Below are 15,936 nucleotides of genomic sequence, written 5' to 3' on the forward strand. Positions count from 1 at the left end.
GCACTTGCGGACGTAGTCAATACAGTCTTTCTTCATGGTTGGCCAGAAAGTACCTTGGCGCAGGATCTTCTTGGATAGGCTGGGCCCGGCTGTGTGTTCTCCGCAAAAACCTTCGTGCACTTCATGCATGATGGCGCTCGGCTCAGTCCCGGACACACACCTGAGGTAAGGCATGGATAAACCCCAGCGATAGATTTTTCCGTCCATCATGACATATCGGTGGACTTGGTATTGGAGTTTCCTGGCTGCGGCCCTCTCAATGAAAGCACCAAACTGTTAACCGAGATTTTTGGAAACTATACTAAGGAATATTAGCTAAGACTAATGATATGAAATTTAGAGGATTAACACAGGATTTTTACGTGGTTGGGGCGTTAATTAGCCTTAGTCCACGGGTCAGTTGTATTAGAGCTTGGAAAGTCTTTTATAATGGAGTTTCTCTCTATGTTTTGACAGAATAACTGTATATGAGTCCCAGAGCCCTTTTCCAGTGTTCTATTGCCCGTATTTATAGGCTCATGGGAACACTGGGTCTGGGCCGGGTATGGCCTGGGCCCATCAGAGATATGGATTTCTTGGCCTCTCTGGTGGAAGCCCAATATAAAAGATAAAACATACATAAAATCCAGACCAATTAAGGCCTACTAAGGTGGCCGAAGAACTATATTTCGCCAAACAAAACGTTGCTTTTGGTCTGAACACTTCGAGTTACGAGGCAGATTCAGGGGACAAGACCAGTCAGAGTACTTGGCAGTGCAGATCTGAAACAACGGCATGCAATCCCGAGGTGGCCTTTTCCGCAGGTGAAAAGTAGGGACAACATCCATGCGGAGTGGGGCGGCTTCAGGGTCCTGGACGCTTTTTCCACCAACCGGGGATGACGTGATCCGGGTTCGTTTACCTTTGTCCCTCTTCATCTACCACAGGCCCGGACCATTACTAGGCTCCGAGACCAGGCACGTATACCGCCGGGGGGGGGGGGGGGGGGTCCGAGCTGTCTGCATGTCTCCCGGATGACTGTCCTGGATAACCATACGGGACCCCTGTCTGGCCCAGAATTGCACTAGGCCAGTGCCCCATTGGATATTCCCGTACCAAGAGGCCTTGGGCCGGGCCCACATTTTGAATGCCCTGACCATTGGCCTGGACGGTCGTTCCGGGGCCACGCAGGAAATGGGGATAACAATATGAAATCTTCTAATTAAAAAAGGAAGTAAATATCATTAGCTAATATTACGAAACACATTACACAATTGGACCTCCCATTTCAATAAATATCATTAGATAATGCGATAACTCTTAAATAAAGAGTTATTTTTATATTTTTATGCTTATAAATGTAGAATTATGAAACGTGATGTTTACTTTTTGTTGTTATTTTTAGTTAATTCACTTTTCTTTTTGTGTTGTTGTGAGTTTATGGTGTCTTGTTCATTTTTGAGAGCTAGGAAATTAATGAATTTATGCATGAATTATCCAAGGAAAAAGATGAAAAGAAAATTGGTTTCTAATTTATTTTGTTTATGTTGAAATTTCAGGTTTTGCTGTAGCAAATGAAATTTTGCTGGAGCATTTTCATCACGATTCAAGTGAGGGATTTTAGCATATGAAGAAGAGACACTTGGCATGTCATTAATTGTGTTGGCAATGAGTGATGAGGTGGCAAAAATCAGAGGCAATGAGCTGCATTTTGGAGCATATTCCAGAAGAAGAAAAAAAAGAAAAAAGAGTGGGCCAAAAATAGAAACAAATGTGATGGGCCTTCTAATTAGGGAAAGAATTATTAACCTAACATCATAAAAAGAAAGCAGCCACCATTTGAGAGAATCCTAGGGCTACCATTGTAGATAGAGTAAGAAGAAGAAGAAGAAGAAGAAGAAGAAAATTCAAGCTTGAAGAGTAGAATCCAAGGAAGAAAAGGAAGAGGAGGAAGACAAGATTATTGATTCATCATCTTTGGCTTGTTTTCTCCTCTTTAATCTCATTTAAGTTTGTAATTTTTTTAGCTTTTTCTATCTAAATACCCATGGGTTGTTTTGATTTTGTATTTGTGTTTCTTAAGTTAGCCATGAACTAGATCTTTTGAGGCTTGAATAATTGATGAACTCTAAGTCTTAGTTTTCAATTTTTAGCACTTTATTTTAGCAAAAATACTCATTGTTCATTCAAGTGTGCTTAATGATAAATTATTTTTGTTGTTTGGTAATCAATGTCAAGATGACTAGTTATATTTGTGCTGGGAAGTTTGAATATAATGGAGGAATTTGAATGACAGAAGTAGATAATCTTGTTAGATTATGTTTTGTGAATAGCATAGGAATGTGTTATTTGTCTTGTGTAACAATTGTGAATTGAATTCTTAAACTTGATTGGTATAGGAATATGTTTAATTAGTTGAAAGAAATAATACCATAGGATTTGGGAAACTTCTATGAACATATTTTGAATTCTTGTTGACTCTGGGAATTTTGTTTCAACAAAACGTACAAGTCACTTGACATAGAGGAATTTAATAATTCAAGCCTATTTCAACCATTGAATTTCTCTTGCTTTTAGATTGTCATCTTAGTTTATTTCAAGAGTTTTCAGTTTATTTTTCACCACTCTCAAATTGTTTGCTAAATGATTTGCGCACAATTATTTGCTATTTCAATTCCTGTGAAGATGATACTCAACTTATCATTATATTAGTTGTTTTCTGACTGTGTACACTTTCACATTATTGATCAAATTATATAACAACATATTGCTATGGGCATGTATGCATTATTTTTATAAACAACACACATTAAAATTATGAGAAATTGGTGGAAATGACCTATTTTTATGATGCATTTTGCACTATGGCCTACTTTACATAGTTTTTAGTTAAATGACCTCTTTTATTAATGAAACTTTGTTATTAACCTTTTTGTCCTTAAAATAATATAATATTAAATTAAAACAAAAAAAAAACCCTAAAACTATCTTCTTCTTCCTCATTCATCTCACCCACCCACCCACAACCACCCCCCTATCCCACCGCCGCCACCATCACCACCTGGGATAGTCGTCGGGACCACTGCCCTTCACAGCCGCCACCATGCCTCTCCACAAATCTAGCCAACAAAGTTAGTTTATATGAGTGTTTATTAAAATTAAGTTTTGATGTTGTTTTTGTAGATTAAAAGTGTAAAATAATTTTTTTAGTAGAATGAAAGTATTAGTAAGGAATTGGGTTTATTTCTAGAGTTTTATGGAGCTTAAAGCTTGAAAATCTAAAAAATTTAATGGTGGTTTCGGCCATTTTCGGGGATAGAGAAATCCAAATTTTTTCGACAACCTGTCTAATTTTTTGACAGGTTGTCTGATATTTCAGACTAGCTGTATAAATTTCAGACCAACCGTAGTATATTTTCGACCACCAGTCTAAATTTTAGACCACATTTCGAATTTTCAGACAGCATGTCATTTATTTCGACCACTTGTCGAATTTTTAGACAGATTGTCGAATTTTCAGACAAGGCGTCGAATTTTCAGATTTGAATTTTCTTATATAATATTTTAATTTAAGTAATACCAATAACTTATATTTGTTTGTTTGTCGTGTTTTTTATTCAGATGTCATAGAAAAATATTGTAATATTATGTGAAGGATTATGGAAAAAGAATGAAGACTCATGGAAATAGATTTCAAATGGCTCACAATCAAGATCAAGTTTGGTACAAACTAACCTCACTTTTGAGGAGTTAGTTGAACATATTTATGAAGTTACAGAAATCAATTGCAACCTCTTCGATATAGAATTAACTTACAAGGTAACGACGATGGTGGAAATTGAACTGATTGCAATAAAGAATAGTAGAGACGTTGTTAGTTTCTTTACATGGCAAGAGTGATCTGATTCCATTATCTGTGGGTTTGATAAAGAAGATGGAAAGTGCACTCACTAAGGATAAACTTGTTATTAATATTGATTCTACTGCAAAGGTTTATTCTATTGCAGACTTCTAGTGATGATGATTTGGATGGTGTTGGTTTAAACGATGATAACAATGTTGGTTTAGAAGAAGAAGAAGAAGAAGATGATGATGATGATGATGATGATGATGATGATGATGATGATGGCAAATACGGTGATGTTGAAGAGGGGGAAAGAAACAATATTGATGATGGTCTTGTTGAAGTAAATTTGAATGTCCCATGTCATGAAAATAGAACTTTTGATGATTACTTTGATGGTGCATACATATGTAATGTTCTTGATTCTAGTTCTGCACCTCACACTGTTGAAGAAAACCATGGTCCACTTCCTCATGTATGTCATGATGATCATTGTAATGAAACAAGTCATGTTAGTAGTACACCAAGCTCAAATGCAACAAGTATTGTTGAAGAGGTTTTTTGTGTTAGTCAATATTTTGTAGATAAGAAAGAGTTAAAGATGAAAGCACACGTGCTTGACCTCGCCATTAATACTAAATGAATAGGGAACAAAACAAACACAATTCATCAACAAATTAACCCAAGATGTGGCAAAATCAAGTTTGAGCATGACCATCTCTAAGAAAGACCATTCAACTCGATCATATGTCTTACTCATATCCAATTTCATTACTGAAAAATATTTATTTCCCTGGTTAAGTGCACGTAAGTGCACATATGGTCTAAAATTAATGCAATGAATGTCCCAAAGTAGAGATTTGTATTTTTCATCTAATGCTCTACAGTTCAATGCAATCTTATTTTGTATATATGTCATTTTGATGCTTCAAAATAATTCTAAAATAGTCAAACCTACTTCTTTGGGTGGTTGAAATTATATCATGACCTTTCTTAGTAGTTTTACTAGGATATCCACCACTCAATCCTTAATCATCAAGTGATGGTTGGTTAACAAAATTTTATTTGAAAAATATTAATTATAATCTAATAATAAAGATATGCACTTTATTTAGCTTTAATTATTGGACCTTTTTTTTGGACATTTTCCCAATTTTAGACCGTCAGTCGAAATTATTAGACAGACAGTCGAAATTTCAGACAACCTGTCGAAATCATTAGATAGGCAGTCAAAATTTTGGACAACCTGTTGAAATATTGATACAAGTATTCTAAATTTTAGATTGTGAAAATGATACACAACCACTCAAAATTAATAATAACTCGTCGAACTAGAAGATGATTGAGTGTCATCAGCAGCTCCTAACATCAACAAATCCCACATGCTCTCAAGAAATTCCACTAACTTCAAAAGACCTTCAAGAATTTCCTTAAGTGTCTTCTTTAGAGTGACCAAAAGTGAGAGTGAGAGGGGATGAACGTGAATCTGCTAGAGTGTTTAGCCCAAAGCCCCATCTTGACTTAGTCCCAAATCCAAAAAGACATTTTTGCTCCTAAGAAAACTCAATCCCAAAACCAAACTCATCTGAAATATTGACAACCTGTCTAAAAATTTTGACACCTCGTTTTAAATTTCGACAGCCCGTCTAAAACTTTCGAAACCTCATCTAAAAGTTCGACAACCTGTCTAAAACTTTGACAGATTGTCTAAAATTTTGACAAATTGTCTAAAATGTTTGAATGTCCAAAAAGGCTCCAATAACACAATAAAACAACATATATCTTAATTAACATTTTATAAACTTAAACAAAGCTTAATCTTAATGAGTGGTAAATATTTCATTCAAACTACTATGATGATCAACTATTATGATCAATGAATCTAATGGATTCTAATCTTTATCAAACTATTATGATGATTAAGGATTTTGTGGTAGATATTCTATTGAGGTACTACTATGATGATTCTATTTATAGTATTAGAACAACATTTTATCATGTAGAATTAGAACTTAATTATACCTTTTTGACAATTAGTCGTGAGTTTCGACAACTTGTCTAAACATTTCGACAGGTAGTCTCAAATTTCGACAGCATGTCTAAACATTTTCACAGATTGTCCAAAAAGTTTGAAATGTACAAAAAGACTCCAATAACTATATAACGATATATATTAATTATAATATCCTAATTAACATTTTATAAAGTTAAACAAAACTTAATCTTTATGAGATTATGATGATTACAGATTGAGTGGTACATATTTCATTTAAACTACTATGATGATCAAGGACTGGGTGATAGATATCCTATTGAGATAATATTATAATGATTATCTTCATAGTATTAGAACAACACATTATCATGTAGAATTGAATCTTAATTATACATTTTTGACAATTAGTCGTGAGTTTTGACAACTTGCTCAAATTTCGACAGGTAGTCTCAAATTTTGACAGCATGTCTAAACATTTTCACAGGTTGTCCAAAGAGTTTGAGATGTACAAAAAGGCTCCAATAACTATAAAATGATATATATTAATTATAATATCCAAATTAACATTTTATAAAGTTAAACAAAACTTAATATTTATGAGATTATGATGATTACAGATTAAGTGGTACATATTTCAATCAAACAGTCAATGGAAGCCCTATCCCTATTTATAGTGGTTGGGGACAATTAATTCCCTCCCTTAATGAGGAATTATTATAAACATTCCCAATCATTTGGGAGTTTAATGCTAATTAACACATCCGGGTGCACTAATTAAGGTGGTGGGTCCAGGCTTATTGCACAGGGTCCAATTCGTAGGTGCTAGCCCACTACTTTATGGGAGACACACCCTTGACACTGTCAAAATGCAGCTGTATGTTTCCCATGTCAAACGGCGCATTGGGTCATGCCAATTGTCGAGCGTACGGGCTCGACGCCACTACTCGAAGCACCAAAAGCTGTCAGATGGCCGCTTGTAGTACAAAGTTGTTGTGATTGACACCTGTCATTCACTCCAGGTCCAGAGGACAAACTCCTAGACCCGGAGGACTAACTGATCAAGAGGATGGGAGGATCGCAATGGAGGTCCTTGGGACATGGCCTAACTTGAAGACATCCATGCTTGGAAACGGATCACAATGTGCTGGGAAGAATTTACGCTCCGAGGAGCTCTCGACGAGCTCCACATGACTTCATTAGCTCCCAAGGAGCCTAACTACTCCTCTAATGACTGCTACGTATCCAATGATGAAATCACATACAACAGTATATACATAAATATTCTATTATAAAACAGTACACAAATATATATATATATATATGAATATATTATTATCATTGTCATTTTATTGTTTTTACATATGCATACAAATCTGAAGTGATGAGATTGGCCTTCGCTGATTGTGGTGATGATGATGATGCCTGGGTTATGTTCATTATACATATGTATGTTTTGGATTATTCTTGAACATGTATATATGGCATTTTAAATAATAACTGATTACCACTATAAAACAATTTTGGATTTTTTTAGTAATGTGGCAGTAACCGGTTACCACTATCAATTTTAATTTTCACGGTAAGTACTCGAATGAATTGTAACTGGTTATTGCCAGATTTGGAAAAAAAAAATATTAGAATATAACCACTAAAGAAGAAGAAGAATATGGTAACTGGTTACCACTATTAAATAACTAATTGATAACTAGTTACTAAGCCAAACCTAGAAAAAAAATAAAACCTAAAAAATAAAAAATTAATATGAGAAGAAGAAGAAGGTGGTAATTGGTTACCTCTATCAAAATAACAATTAAATGGTAACTAGTTACTTAGTCAAAAAAAAATTTAAAAAAACAACTACATCTGAAAAGCAAAATCAAATATGAAAATAACCAAGAAGAAGAAGAAGATCGAAGAAGGTAATGGTTACTTAGGTAGTTTTATAAAGAAAGCCAAATCTGGAAAAGAAGAAAAAATACATTTAAAAACAACCATGAAGAATGAGATTGAATAAGGTAATTGGTTAAAGTTAGGTCTACTAAAAACTCATAACTAAAAAACAAAACTAGATTGTGACAGTAACTGGTTACTTAGAGAGATCTGGGAAAAAAAAGATCAGATCTGAAACAACAAATATGGTGCGGAAGAAGAAGAAGAAGAAGAACGCAAAAACGAAGAAGAAGAACAAGAAGAAGAATTGGAGATGGCTTCGGCAGTGACCAGAGGTACGTCGTCTATTTACCAATGTGAGAGAGCTCCTATTGTTGTGAGAGAAAATGGTTGGTTGGCAATTGTAGTGAGAGAAAATGGAAAGAGTGAATGAAAGATACGTGAGAGAGAGAGAGAGTGAATGAAAGTAACTTATTTATTTCCCATATTTTTGTAAAGTACCCTTGTTTTTTCATCTACAATCCAAACTTAAGTCGGTTGATATTTTGATACCTTGAGTTTGAGATAGGGAAGTTCGCTTGGATGATTCTCACGATGCCTCAACATTTCATGCTCGTTAAAAAGACATGCAATGTCATTGAGTTACTCGAATCTATAAATGACTTTTTAAGTCTTTTGATACTTGCCCATTCCATAGAATACAAATTCTATTCTATATTCAAACTCTTTTCATTTGAGATTTAACGTTTTCATATTTTGAAAATGGAAAGAGTGACACAAGAGAGGCAAAATAAAAAAATGGGGTCAATTAGGAACATTTTGAAATTCAAAACACAAAAGGGACTGAATTGGTCAATTAGTATTTCTTTTGGAGAACAATAATAAGAATAACACGCATTTATTTTTACTTTTCATATACAAAAATTAGTTATAAGATCAAACTTTATACTCATTTTAATAGCTTTCAGTTGTGACCAGGCAATGTAGTAGCGTAGCTAGCGATTACAATATCCTCAAGAATTAAGACTAGCGATTTGGGGCTGAATAACTTTATAACTTCTCAAATCTCTTTTCCTGTATATTAATTAGCATCTGCAACTCTCAGCAGTAGATTCCACGCGCCAATGGACCCATATACAGTATCTGTAGTTAGGCAATTTGGCAACTTGATTCCTATACCTATTCCTGAAAATCTATAAAGCGGCAACTAATTGATTGAAAGGCAATTCTTTCTTAATCTAAAAGCCACTTAAAATAATGTTTCATGGGTCAGGCAAAACATTGATATCATTCTATCTCTATTAAGCCGACATTTCTCTAGAGTAGTTGGCCCAACCAACACAAATGGTTGACTACGATCACGCGCCGTCCTCCACCACCCAAATTTCTTATTAAAAAAAAAAACTAATATAAGCGTCGTCTGAATGAGCTTTTGGTCAACCAAAGACGGAAAGTTTTAGTGAGGAGAAAAAAAGAAAAAAGAGAAGAGGAAAAAACCCTATTTGAGTCTGATGCGAATTCAATTGATGTTGATAATACTAGCGAGAAGCATTAAACTACCGTAAGAAAAGGTTTAGAGTCGAACTGTTGTGAGAAACTTCAAGGGCAGAATAAGACTACAGAATGTGATGACCCTTGTATTGTTTACCTTATAATAATGGCAGTCTTGTGGTGGCTGATGTGTTTAGCATGTATGAAGATAATTTAGGAATATAAAGGTGGCATTTTCTAGATTTGGGGAAAAGTAATCCATACTGGTTAAACGATGAACAAGTTTCTGTAGTGTCTACGTGATTGGATGCCCCTCATATAGTAGAATGATATTCAAAATTATTATAACGAGACAAGTTAAGTGCGGCCCTTTTCGAAAAAAAAAATCTTAAAAAACATATATGCTTAAGACCATCTCCCGTGGTGGTGTAAATTTGTGTCAAATCAAGAGAAAAAAAATAAACTAATGATATATTTGACTCAATATTTTTATTTGTGCTTCATCACACAAAATGTAAATTAATAAAAAAAAAATAAGTCAATAACCTATTTAATATTTTTTGAGAACATACAAATTTTATTTTTATTATTATCTAAATTATGTACTCCAAACAATTTGTCATTTAAAAAAATAAATAAAAAATGATATATGACTAATCATTAATTGTCAACTATTAAATTATAGTAATTAGTAATAATATGATAAATAAAAAATAACATTTATTAATATACCAAATTTGACACTTTTTATAACACCATTAGAGTCGTTCTTTTTGTAAAGAGTTTTTTTCGATTGTAGTCTCCATTCTTTACACTTTAAAACATTTGGGTCCTGAAAGTTGATTTTGTATCAGTTAGGTCCTCAATTTTTTCAAATCGTATCATTTAGATCCCTAAATGTTATTTTTATTTCTTTTTTCTTTCAAAATACATAAATAAAATATAAAAATTGTGAATCAATATTAAAAAAAATTGGACAACTTAATTTATGACAATATGAAAAATGATATTGAAAAATATATATTTTCATGACAATTTAAAAAATATTTAATAATTTTATAAATTAAATTAATTTTTCATTAAACAAAATTCTTATCTATAAATTTTTAATATTAATAACTAAACTTTCACGATATTATCAATATTTATAATGTTTTTTACTTTGTAATTTTGTCTTATAATGCAACTTATAACTAATCATATATATGCATATAAATAATTTTATATACACTATAATTAAGTTTTTTTTTTAAAATATATGAAATAAAAAAACATAAACATAATAAAAATTAATAATATCGAGATAATATAATTATTAATATTAATTACAAAACAACAATACAAGTAAGAATATTTTAAAAAGACCATAAAAATATTAAATATTGTCATCTCTTGAACTATGACATATACATTATTGTATCCTTGATTTTTTCGAACCATTAAAATTATCCTAAACTATTCACAGTATTGTGAAGTGAGACTTCTATTAAATTTTATCCTATGTAGCTAACGGATTAGTGACGTGGCTAATTGGTCACAGACTTGTCATTGTCATATCAACCTTATGTGTGTAATTTAAAATAAAATATATATTTCTTATAAAAAAATTAAAAATAAAAATAATTCAAAAAATATATTTATTCTTTTTAATTCTTAAAAAATTAATTAAATAAAATTTTCAAATATTAAAATTATTTATTTAAAAAAAAATAGATGAGTTTTGTTTTTTTTATATTTGAAATTTTAATTAATAAAAAAATTAATATTAAATTTTTTTTTTTTATTTTAATTTTTTTTATAAGAAATATATATTTTTTATTTTAAATTATACACATGATTTAACGTTGCAATGGCAAGTCAATGACCAAATAGTCATGTTAGTAACCTGTTAGCGACATAGGATAAAACCTAACATAAGTTCCACTTTACAACACTGTGCATAATTCGAGAGTAATTTTTACTACTCTCTAAAAAAAATCAAGAAACACAATAATGTATATGTCATAGTTCGGAAAACAAAAATCCTAAATAGCCTATATATTTCAAACATAGTTATTTTGACAATTTTGTAAATCTTTTTTCAAATCTAGAATTTTGGTAGTGTTCTTTTTTTTTTTTTTTTTTAATTTTCCAATGTTTCTTTAACTTCGGCATATTTTTTAATAATGAGTTACATCTAAGCATAGATACTCGAATTTCCCAACTAAAACTCCATCCAAAAACCAAGTAGAGGGAGAAAACTGTATTTTCCTCTTGCAGGATACAAAATGAAGAAAAAAAAGGCAATTAATGATGTGAGAAACTTCAACATAGAAATAGTACTTCTCAGAATTTTTTTTTCCCAGGAACTGATCTGACATGCTCTGCTAATAGGGTCCCACTATACAAGAGACTTACGAGTTACGATTCTTCAACCATAAAACAAAAAAGTCAACATCATCGGACTAATTGGTTATATGACTCGAAAATTAAACATAGCCTTTACTCTCACAAATAAATACCCATCAATAATGCATTGGAAAGAGAGAAGAGGAGGGCGACAGGGGGCAAAAGAACCTCAGAAGCTGCTTTTAATTTTAGCTAATGTTAACCAACAAAAATGAGTTTTTAGAGGCAATCGACCTACTTATTGAAGCAGACAAACTGAATAACAATCAATAAATAAATAAAAATGCATGACGTTACCCAATCGATCAGGATCTAGATGATTCTTGCACAGAGTTACCAACAACTACTTTATAAATCACAAAAAAGAGAAGAAATTCTCACAGCTTAGTGCCAAAAATCTCTAACCTGGTCAGGCAGTGGATTGGCTTGATTTCTTGTGATGTCGCTCCTTCTTGTACCTCAACTGAATCGGATCAAACCCACCTTCCTCTGCTCCATAGACAGCCCAAGATGGTGTGACAGCCATGTAATCCTTACTGTCAAAAGGTCTTCCAGATGCCACCTGCATTTTCCGTGTTCAATAAGATGATATCATAAAACACTATATCAGAAAGGCTCCAAGGAAATAAAACTATTGCCAATAACAAACCAGATCATGGAACTTTTCATAGTCTATCCACGTGAACCATTGGCCATCAATCTTAAACTTGTCGGTTTTTGCAAGGAGGACACAACATGAGTGGACATGCTCACATGCAACCTCATAATCCCCTTCACTTTTCAATGCCAAGGCCTCTGAAAAAGCTTTAACATCAGCATGCCAAGGCACATTCTCCATCGTCAACTTTGACGTAGCAGATCTGCAGGAGGTAGTTACCAAAGATTATGAGCTAATACATTTGCAGATTATAATGATAATTGACCTGTGCCCACGCCTACCTTCCCCCAACCCAAAAAGATAGATAACTTACGTTCCACAATATGTGACGCCTTTGATTTCGATAAAATCCGGTTTACCAATGCTAAAGAGGTTAAAATATGCATCTATATCCTCTGTATTCCACCCTTTCACAAGAGTCAAGCGGTAAACTGTTCGCTGATGTTTGTCTCTCAAAGCTTTCAAAGAACCCTAGCATTAAATGTACCAAGCATGAAGAAAACAAATGAGACCTAAAAGTAATTAATTTGCTATGAAAAATGAGGCTTGCATGGAATCACTTTTGTCTTCAATTTTTTTTAAATAGTAAAATGAATGAAAGGAAATTTCCGAAACAATGTCTTGCCCTTTGACTTGGGGAGGTGGTGATTTCCTTCATTTTTACCATTTCTTTAGCATTAAAAAAAAAAAGTGAATCCAACCAAGCTGGAAGAAACTAAAAAATCAGCAATTCTGATATCCACTAAATTAATTATCTTATGTCTTGATTTCTGGTCCTGCATGCAGCTGCTTGTTCAGTTGCTTCCTCAAAGTCAAACACAAGGAAAGCATGGAGGTTTTACTTTTTCCCTGATCAGAAGGTTTGCATATATTCTATAGCATCATACTTCCTCACCAACAAGAAATATGGATGTTATATTAATTAGACAGGAAAGGTTCCTGATTTGGATCATTTACACGAAGCAGTGAAGTGGATTAATTTAGCACCCAGAAAATAAGATCTCTGAGTTGCAACTCCAGCTCTAAATAAAGTTCAAGAACTAGTATGTGCACCTTGACATATTAGCGTATAAATGAGAGAGAAAACCTCTGGGAGATAATATTACTGTCAGGAAGCAAAATTTCCTCTCCAGTGTTATTGATTTTTCTCCTCTCAGATACGTAGGCGCACTTCTATTGGCATTACATATTTTGTGTTAGCTCAATATCAAATACGAGAGAGAACAAAGTACTTACAATAAATCTCTCCCAAAAATCCCCAAAAAGGGGTCTATCAATTGCCTTCAAACTATCCTTTGTGGCAGCATCAACACTTACATATAACTGCACGGTTCATGATAAAATTAGAACAACATGATTGATGATCTAAAACGCAGAAAAGAACAACAGTAGTAAGTGAACCTGGGTAATAGGCTTCAACGTTTTAATCTTTTCAGGGAACTGAGCATTTGTTACTAAGAAAGTTGAAATCCGCCGCCGGTGCAGCTCATCAACAAGTGTATTAATTTCAGGATACATTATAGGTTCCCCAACAAGTGATAAGGCACAATGCCTAGGAGATAGACCTTCTGTTAGCCGTTCTATTGTAACACCTGCGGAAGAAGATATCTATTGTAATCACAAAATTATGTACATATCGCTAGCTGGCTGGCAATACACCTTAGGAGAAGAAAACTCAAGTAGAAGAAAATCACACATTGTAGATTTCTATTCAATTATCTTTATCCCATGCAGCCAGCCAGTCCATATAGCATATACTTAATAAAATTATACAAGTACCAGGAACTCCTTTCATTTGCTTAATCATCTTTGAATGCTGGTCAATAGCAGAGTTCACAATTTGTAGGGGATCATCCATCTTCCACTGCCAACTCTTTCCAACAGGGTTTGTGTGATGTCTCCAGCAAAACACACATTTATTTGCACAAGCTAAGCTAGGCGTCGCTTCCATGCACCTGTATCATTACAAGGGTATGCATTCAAGCTAAGAAAGGTACTACACCCCACCCATACAGAATTAGGCTTAAACATACATGAGGTAAAAACGTAGAAGAAGTTGAATAATTTCAGTAAAGCAGACTACGATAACTATGCATTCAGAAAATAACAAATGGCCTACTTAGAATTTAGACTTACCTATGACTTTCTATACCATAAAATGAATGCTTGTAGCAACCTCCTCGGCCTCTAAGTTGTGACTTTGTCCATCTACAGATTTTGACACCACTATGTGAACCAATAATTTTGTATCCCTGCGAAGTTGAAGATATTGCAGAATAAGACTGATCAAAATAGGACTAGAAAGATGGACCAATAAACACGACAAACTCAATAAATAACCATACCTGTTTCTCCAGACTCGCCCTGATTACAGGAGTAACCATATCTTTCTTCCCATTTGAAATCCCATTAGTTTGGGCTACTGCTGCTGATCTCCTGGAAGGTCCTTTCCCCGCAATATCCTCAAGATCAACAATGTCCGGCTCCGCGCTGTACTCATCATCCGACTCTTCCTCACTTTCTGCATCGCTCTCATCACTAACACCATTAGCAACCACACCACCCACAAGCACCTCACCCTTCAAAATCTTGACCAGCCTCCCGCTCCAAGTGTCGAAAACTTCATCGACATCGCCCTCATCCACATCTCCTTCCCAAACCGGCAATATCTCGGCGCCGCCCAATCCTCTCATCCGCCTTGACAAGTCCTTCGCCACTGCATTGAACGTAGAGCCATAGGCTCGACTCCCGACTCCGAACACTGCAAACTCGCATTGCGAAAGCAACAACGACCCCACCCTAAAATCTTCGGCACTCTCCGCTACCCAATTGGTGAAAAACCTTGCGTCGGGAGGCGCTTTCCCATCATCCCATGTCGAAGCGATGATCAAAATTAGGGTTTCCTTAGGGAGGTCCTCGGGTTCGTAGTCCTTGGCGTCGACGAGGTCAAACTCGAAATTGTTAGAAGCTAGAAGATCGAGTAAACGACGGGCAAGGGCTTTGGAGGTACCTGTTTGGGAGATAAAGAGGAGCTTGGCTTTGCCAGTGGATGAAGATGAAGTTTTAGGGTTAGGGTTTAAGGAGAATCTGAGGCTTTTGAGGCGGCGAGATTTGTAGAAGCAGTAGAAAGTGGTGGCAGAGAGGAGAGCGAGTAGAGTTAGACGCGCCGGAACGGAAGAGAGGGACATGGCAGGAAGTAATATTTGTAGTCTTAATCTTTTTTTAGGTATAGTGCGAGAGTGTTCTGAGCTTCATGGAGTGGAGAGGAGAAGAGGAAGTTAGTTCATGAACGTGAAAGAGTGAGTGAGAAGGATCAAGGCAGACGACGGCGGCGGAGCCTGCTGCGGCGGTGGCCGTTTTAGCACTTGGAGCCAAAATTTAATTTGGGTTTTCGAAGGCCCAATATCTTGGGTTTAGGGTTTTGGGCTTTCTCAACCAGTTAACCTTTTTAACGACGTTTCTTTATTTCCATAAGAAACGACATTCATTTATTCGTGACAGAAGAAGTCGTTTTGAGACGAACGACTAGAAGAAAAACGCTCAGAGTGCATCAATAAGACGTTTCCTTAACGATTACATATAACCGGTTTCTGCAACTTTTGACACTGAATTTACAGTCATTCACAATTTGACATTTTTGTTTGATCCTCCTAACTCTGTATTTTTTCCTTAATTTGAAATGCTGAAAAC

The 15,936-nt window shown here is 34.5% G+C and overlaps 2 protein-coding genes across 2 annotated transcripts in view; both read right to left on the reverse strand.

The window, feature by feature from the left end:
• LOC133803190 (uncharacterized protein At2g29880-like) overlaps positions 1-12,025 on the reverse strand; it is a 27,634-nt gene extending 15,609 nt beyond the window's left edge. Inside the window, exon 1 of the mRNA XM_062241164.1 lies at positions 11,994-12,025. The gene's annotated coding sequence lies outside the window, so the exon portion shown is untranslated. The remainder of the gene's footprint in view (positions 1-11,993) is intronic.
• LOC133803189 (S-adenosyl-L-methionine-dependent tRNA 4-demethylwyosine synthase-like) lies at positions 11,752-15,851 on the reverse strand. Its single transcript, XM_062241163.1, has 8 exons — positions 14,592-15,851; positions 14,383-14,498; positions 14,026-14,201; positions 13,648-13,838; positions 13,483-13,569; positions 12,560-12,717; positions 12,238-12,448; positions 11,752-12,150 (listed from the first exon to the last, which is right to left on the reverse strand). The coding sequence occupies exons 1-8, from the start codon at positions 15,432-15,434 to the stop codon at positions 11,998-12,000; spliced, it is 1,935 nt and encodes a 644-aa protein (XP_062097147.1). The 5' UTR covers positions 15,435-15,851; the 3' UTR covers positions 11,752-11,997.
• Between the last annotated feature and the right edge of the window lie 85 nt (positions 15,852-15,936).

Source organism: Humulus lupulus, chromosome X (genome assembly GCF_963169125.1).
Source record: "Humulus lupulus chromosome X, drHumLupu1.1, whole genome shotgun sequence".
Classification (NCBI taxonomy): domain Eukaryota; kingdom Viridiplantae; phylum Streptophyta; class Magnoliopsida; order Rosales; family Cannabaceae; genus Humulus; species Humulus lupulus.

Bases quoted from the DNA above. Each gene is read 5' to 3' on its own strand.
- LOC133803189 (XM_062241163.1), bottom strand. From the start codon at position 15,434: ATGTCCCTCTCTTCCGTTCCGGCGCGTCTAACTCTACTCGCTCTCCTC. The intron at 14,202-14,382 runs GTAAGTCTAAAT...GTAATGATACAG, and splicing joins TATGGTATAGAAAGTCATAG to GTGCATGGAAGCGACGCCTA. The intron at 12,449-12,559 runs GTAAGTTATCTA...TACCTCCTGCAG, and splicing joins GGCGTCACATATTGTGGAAC to ATCTGCTACGTCAAAGTTGA.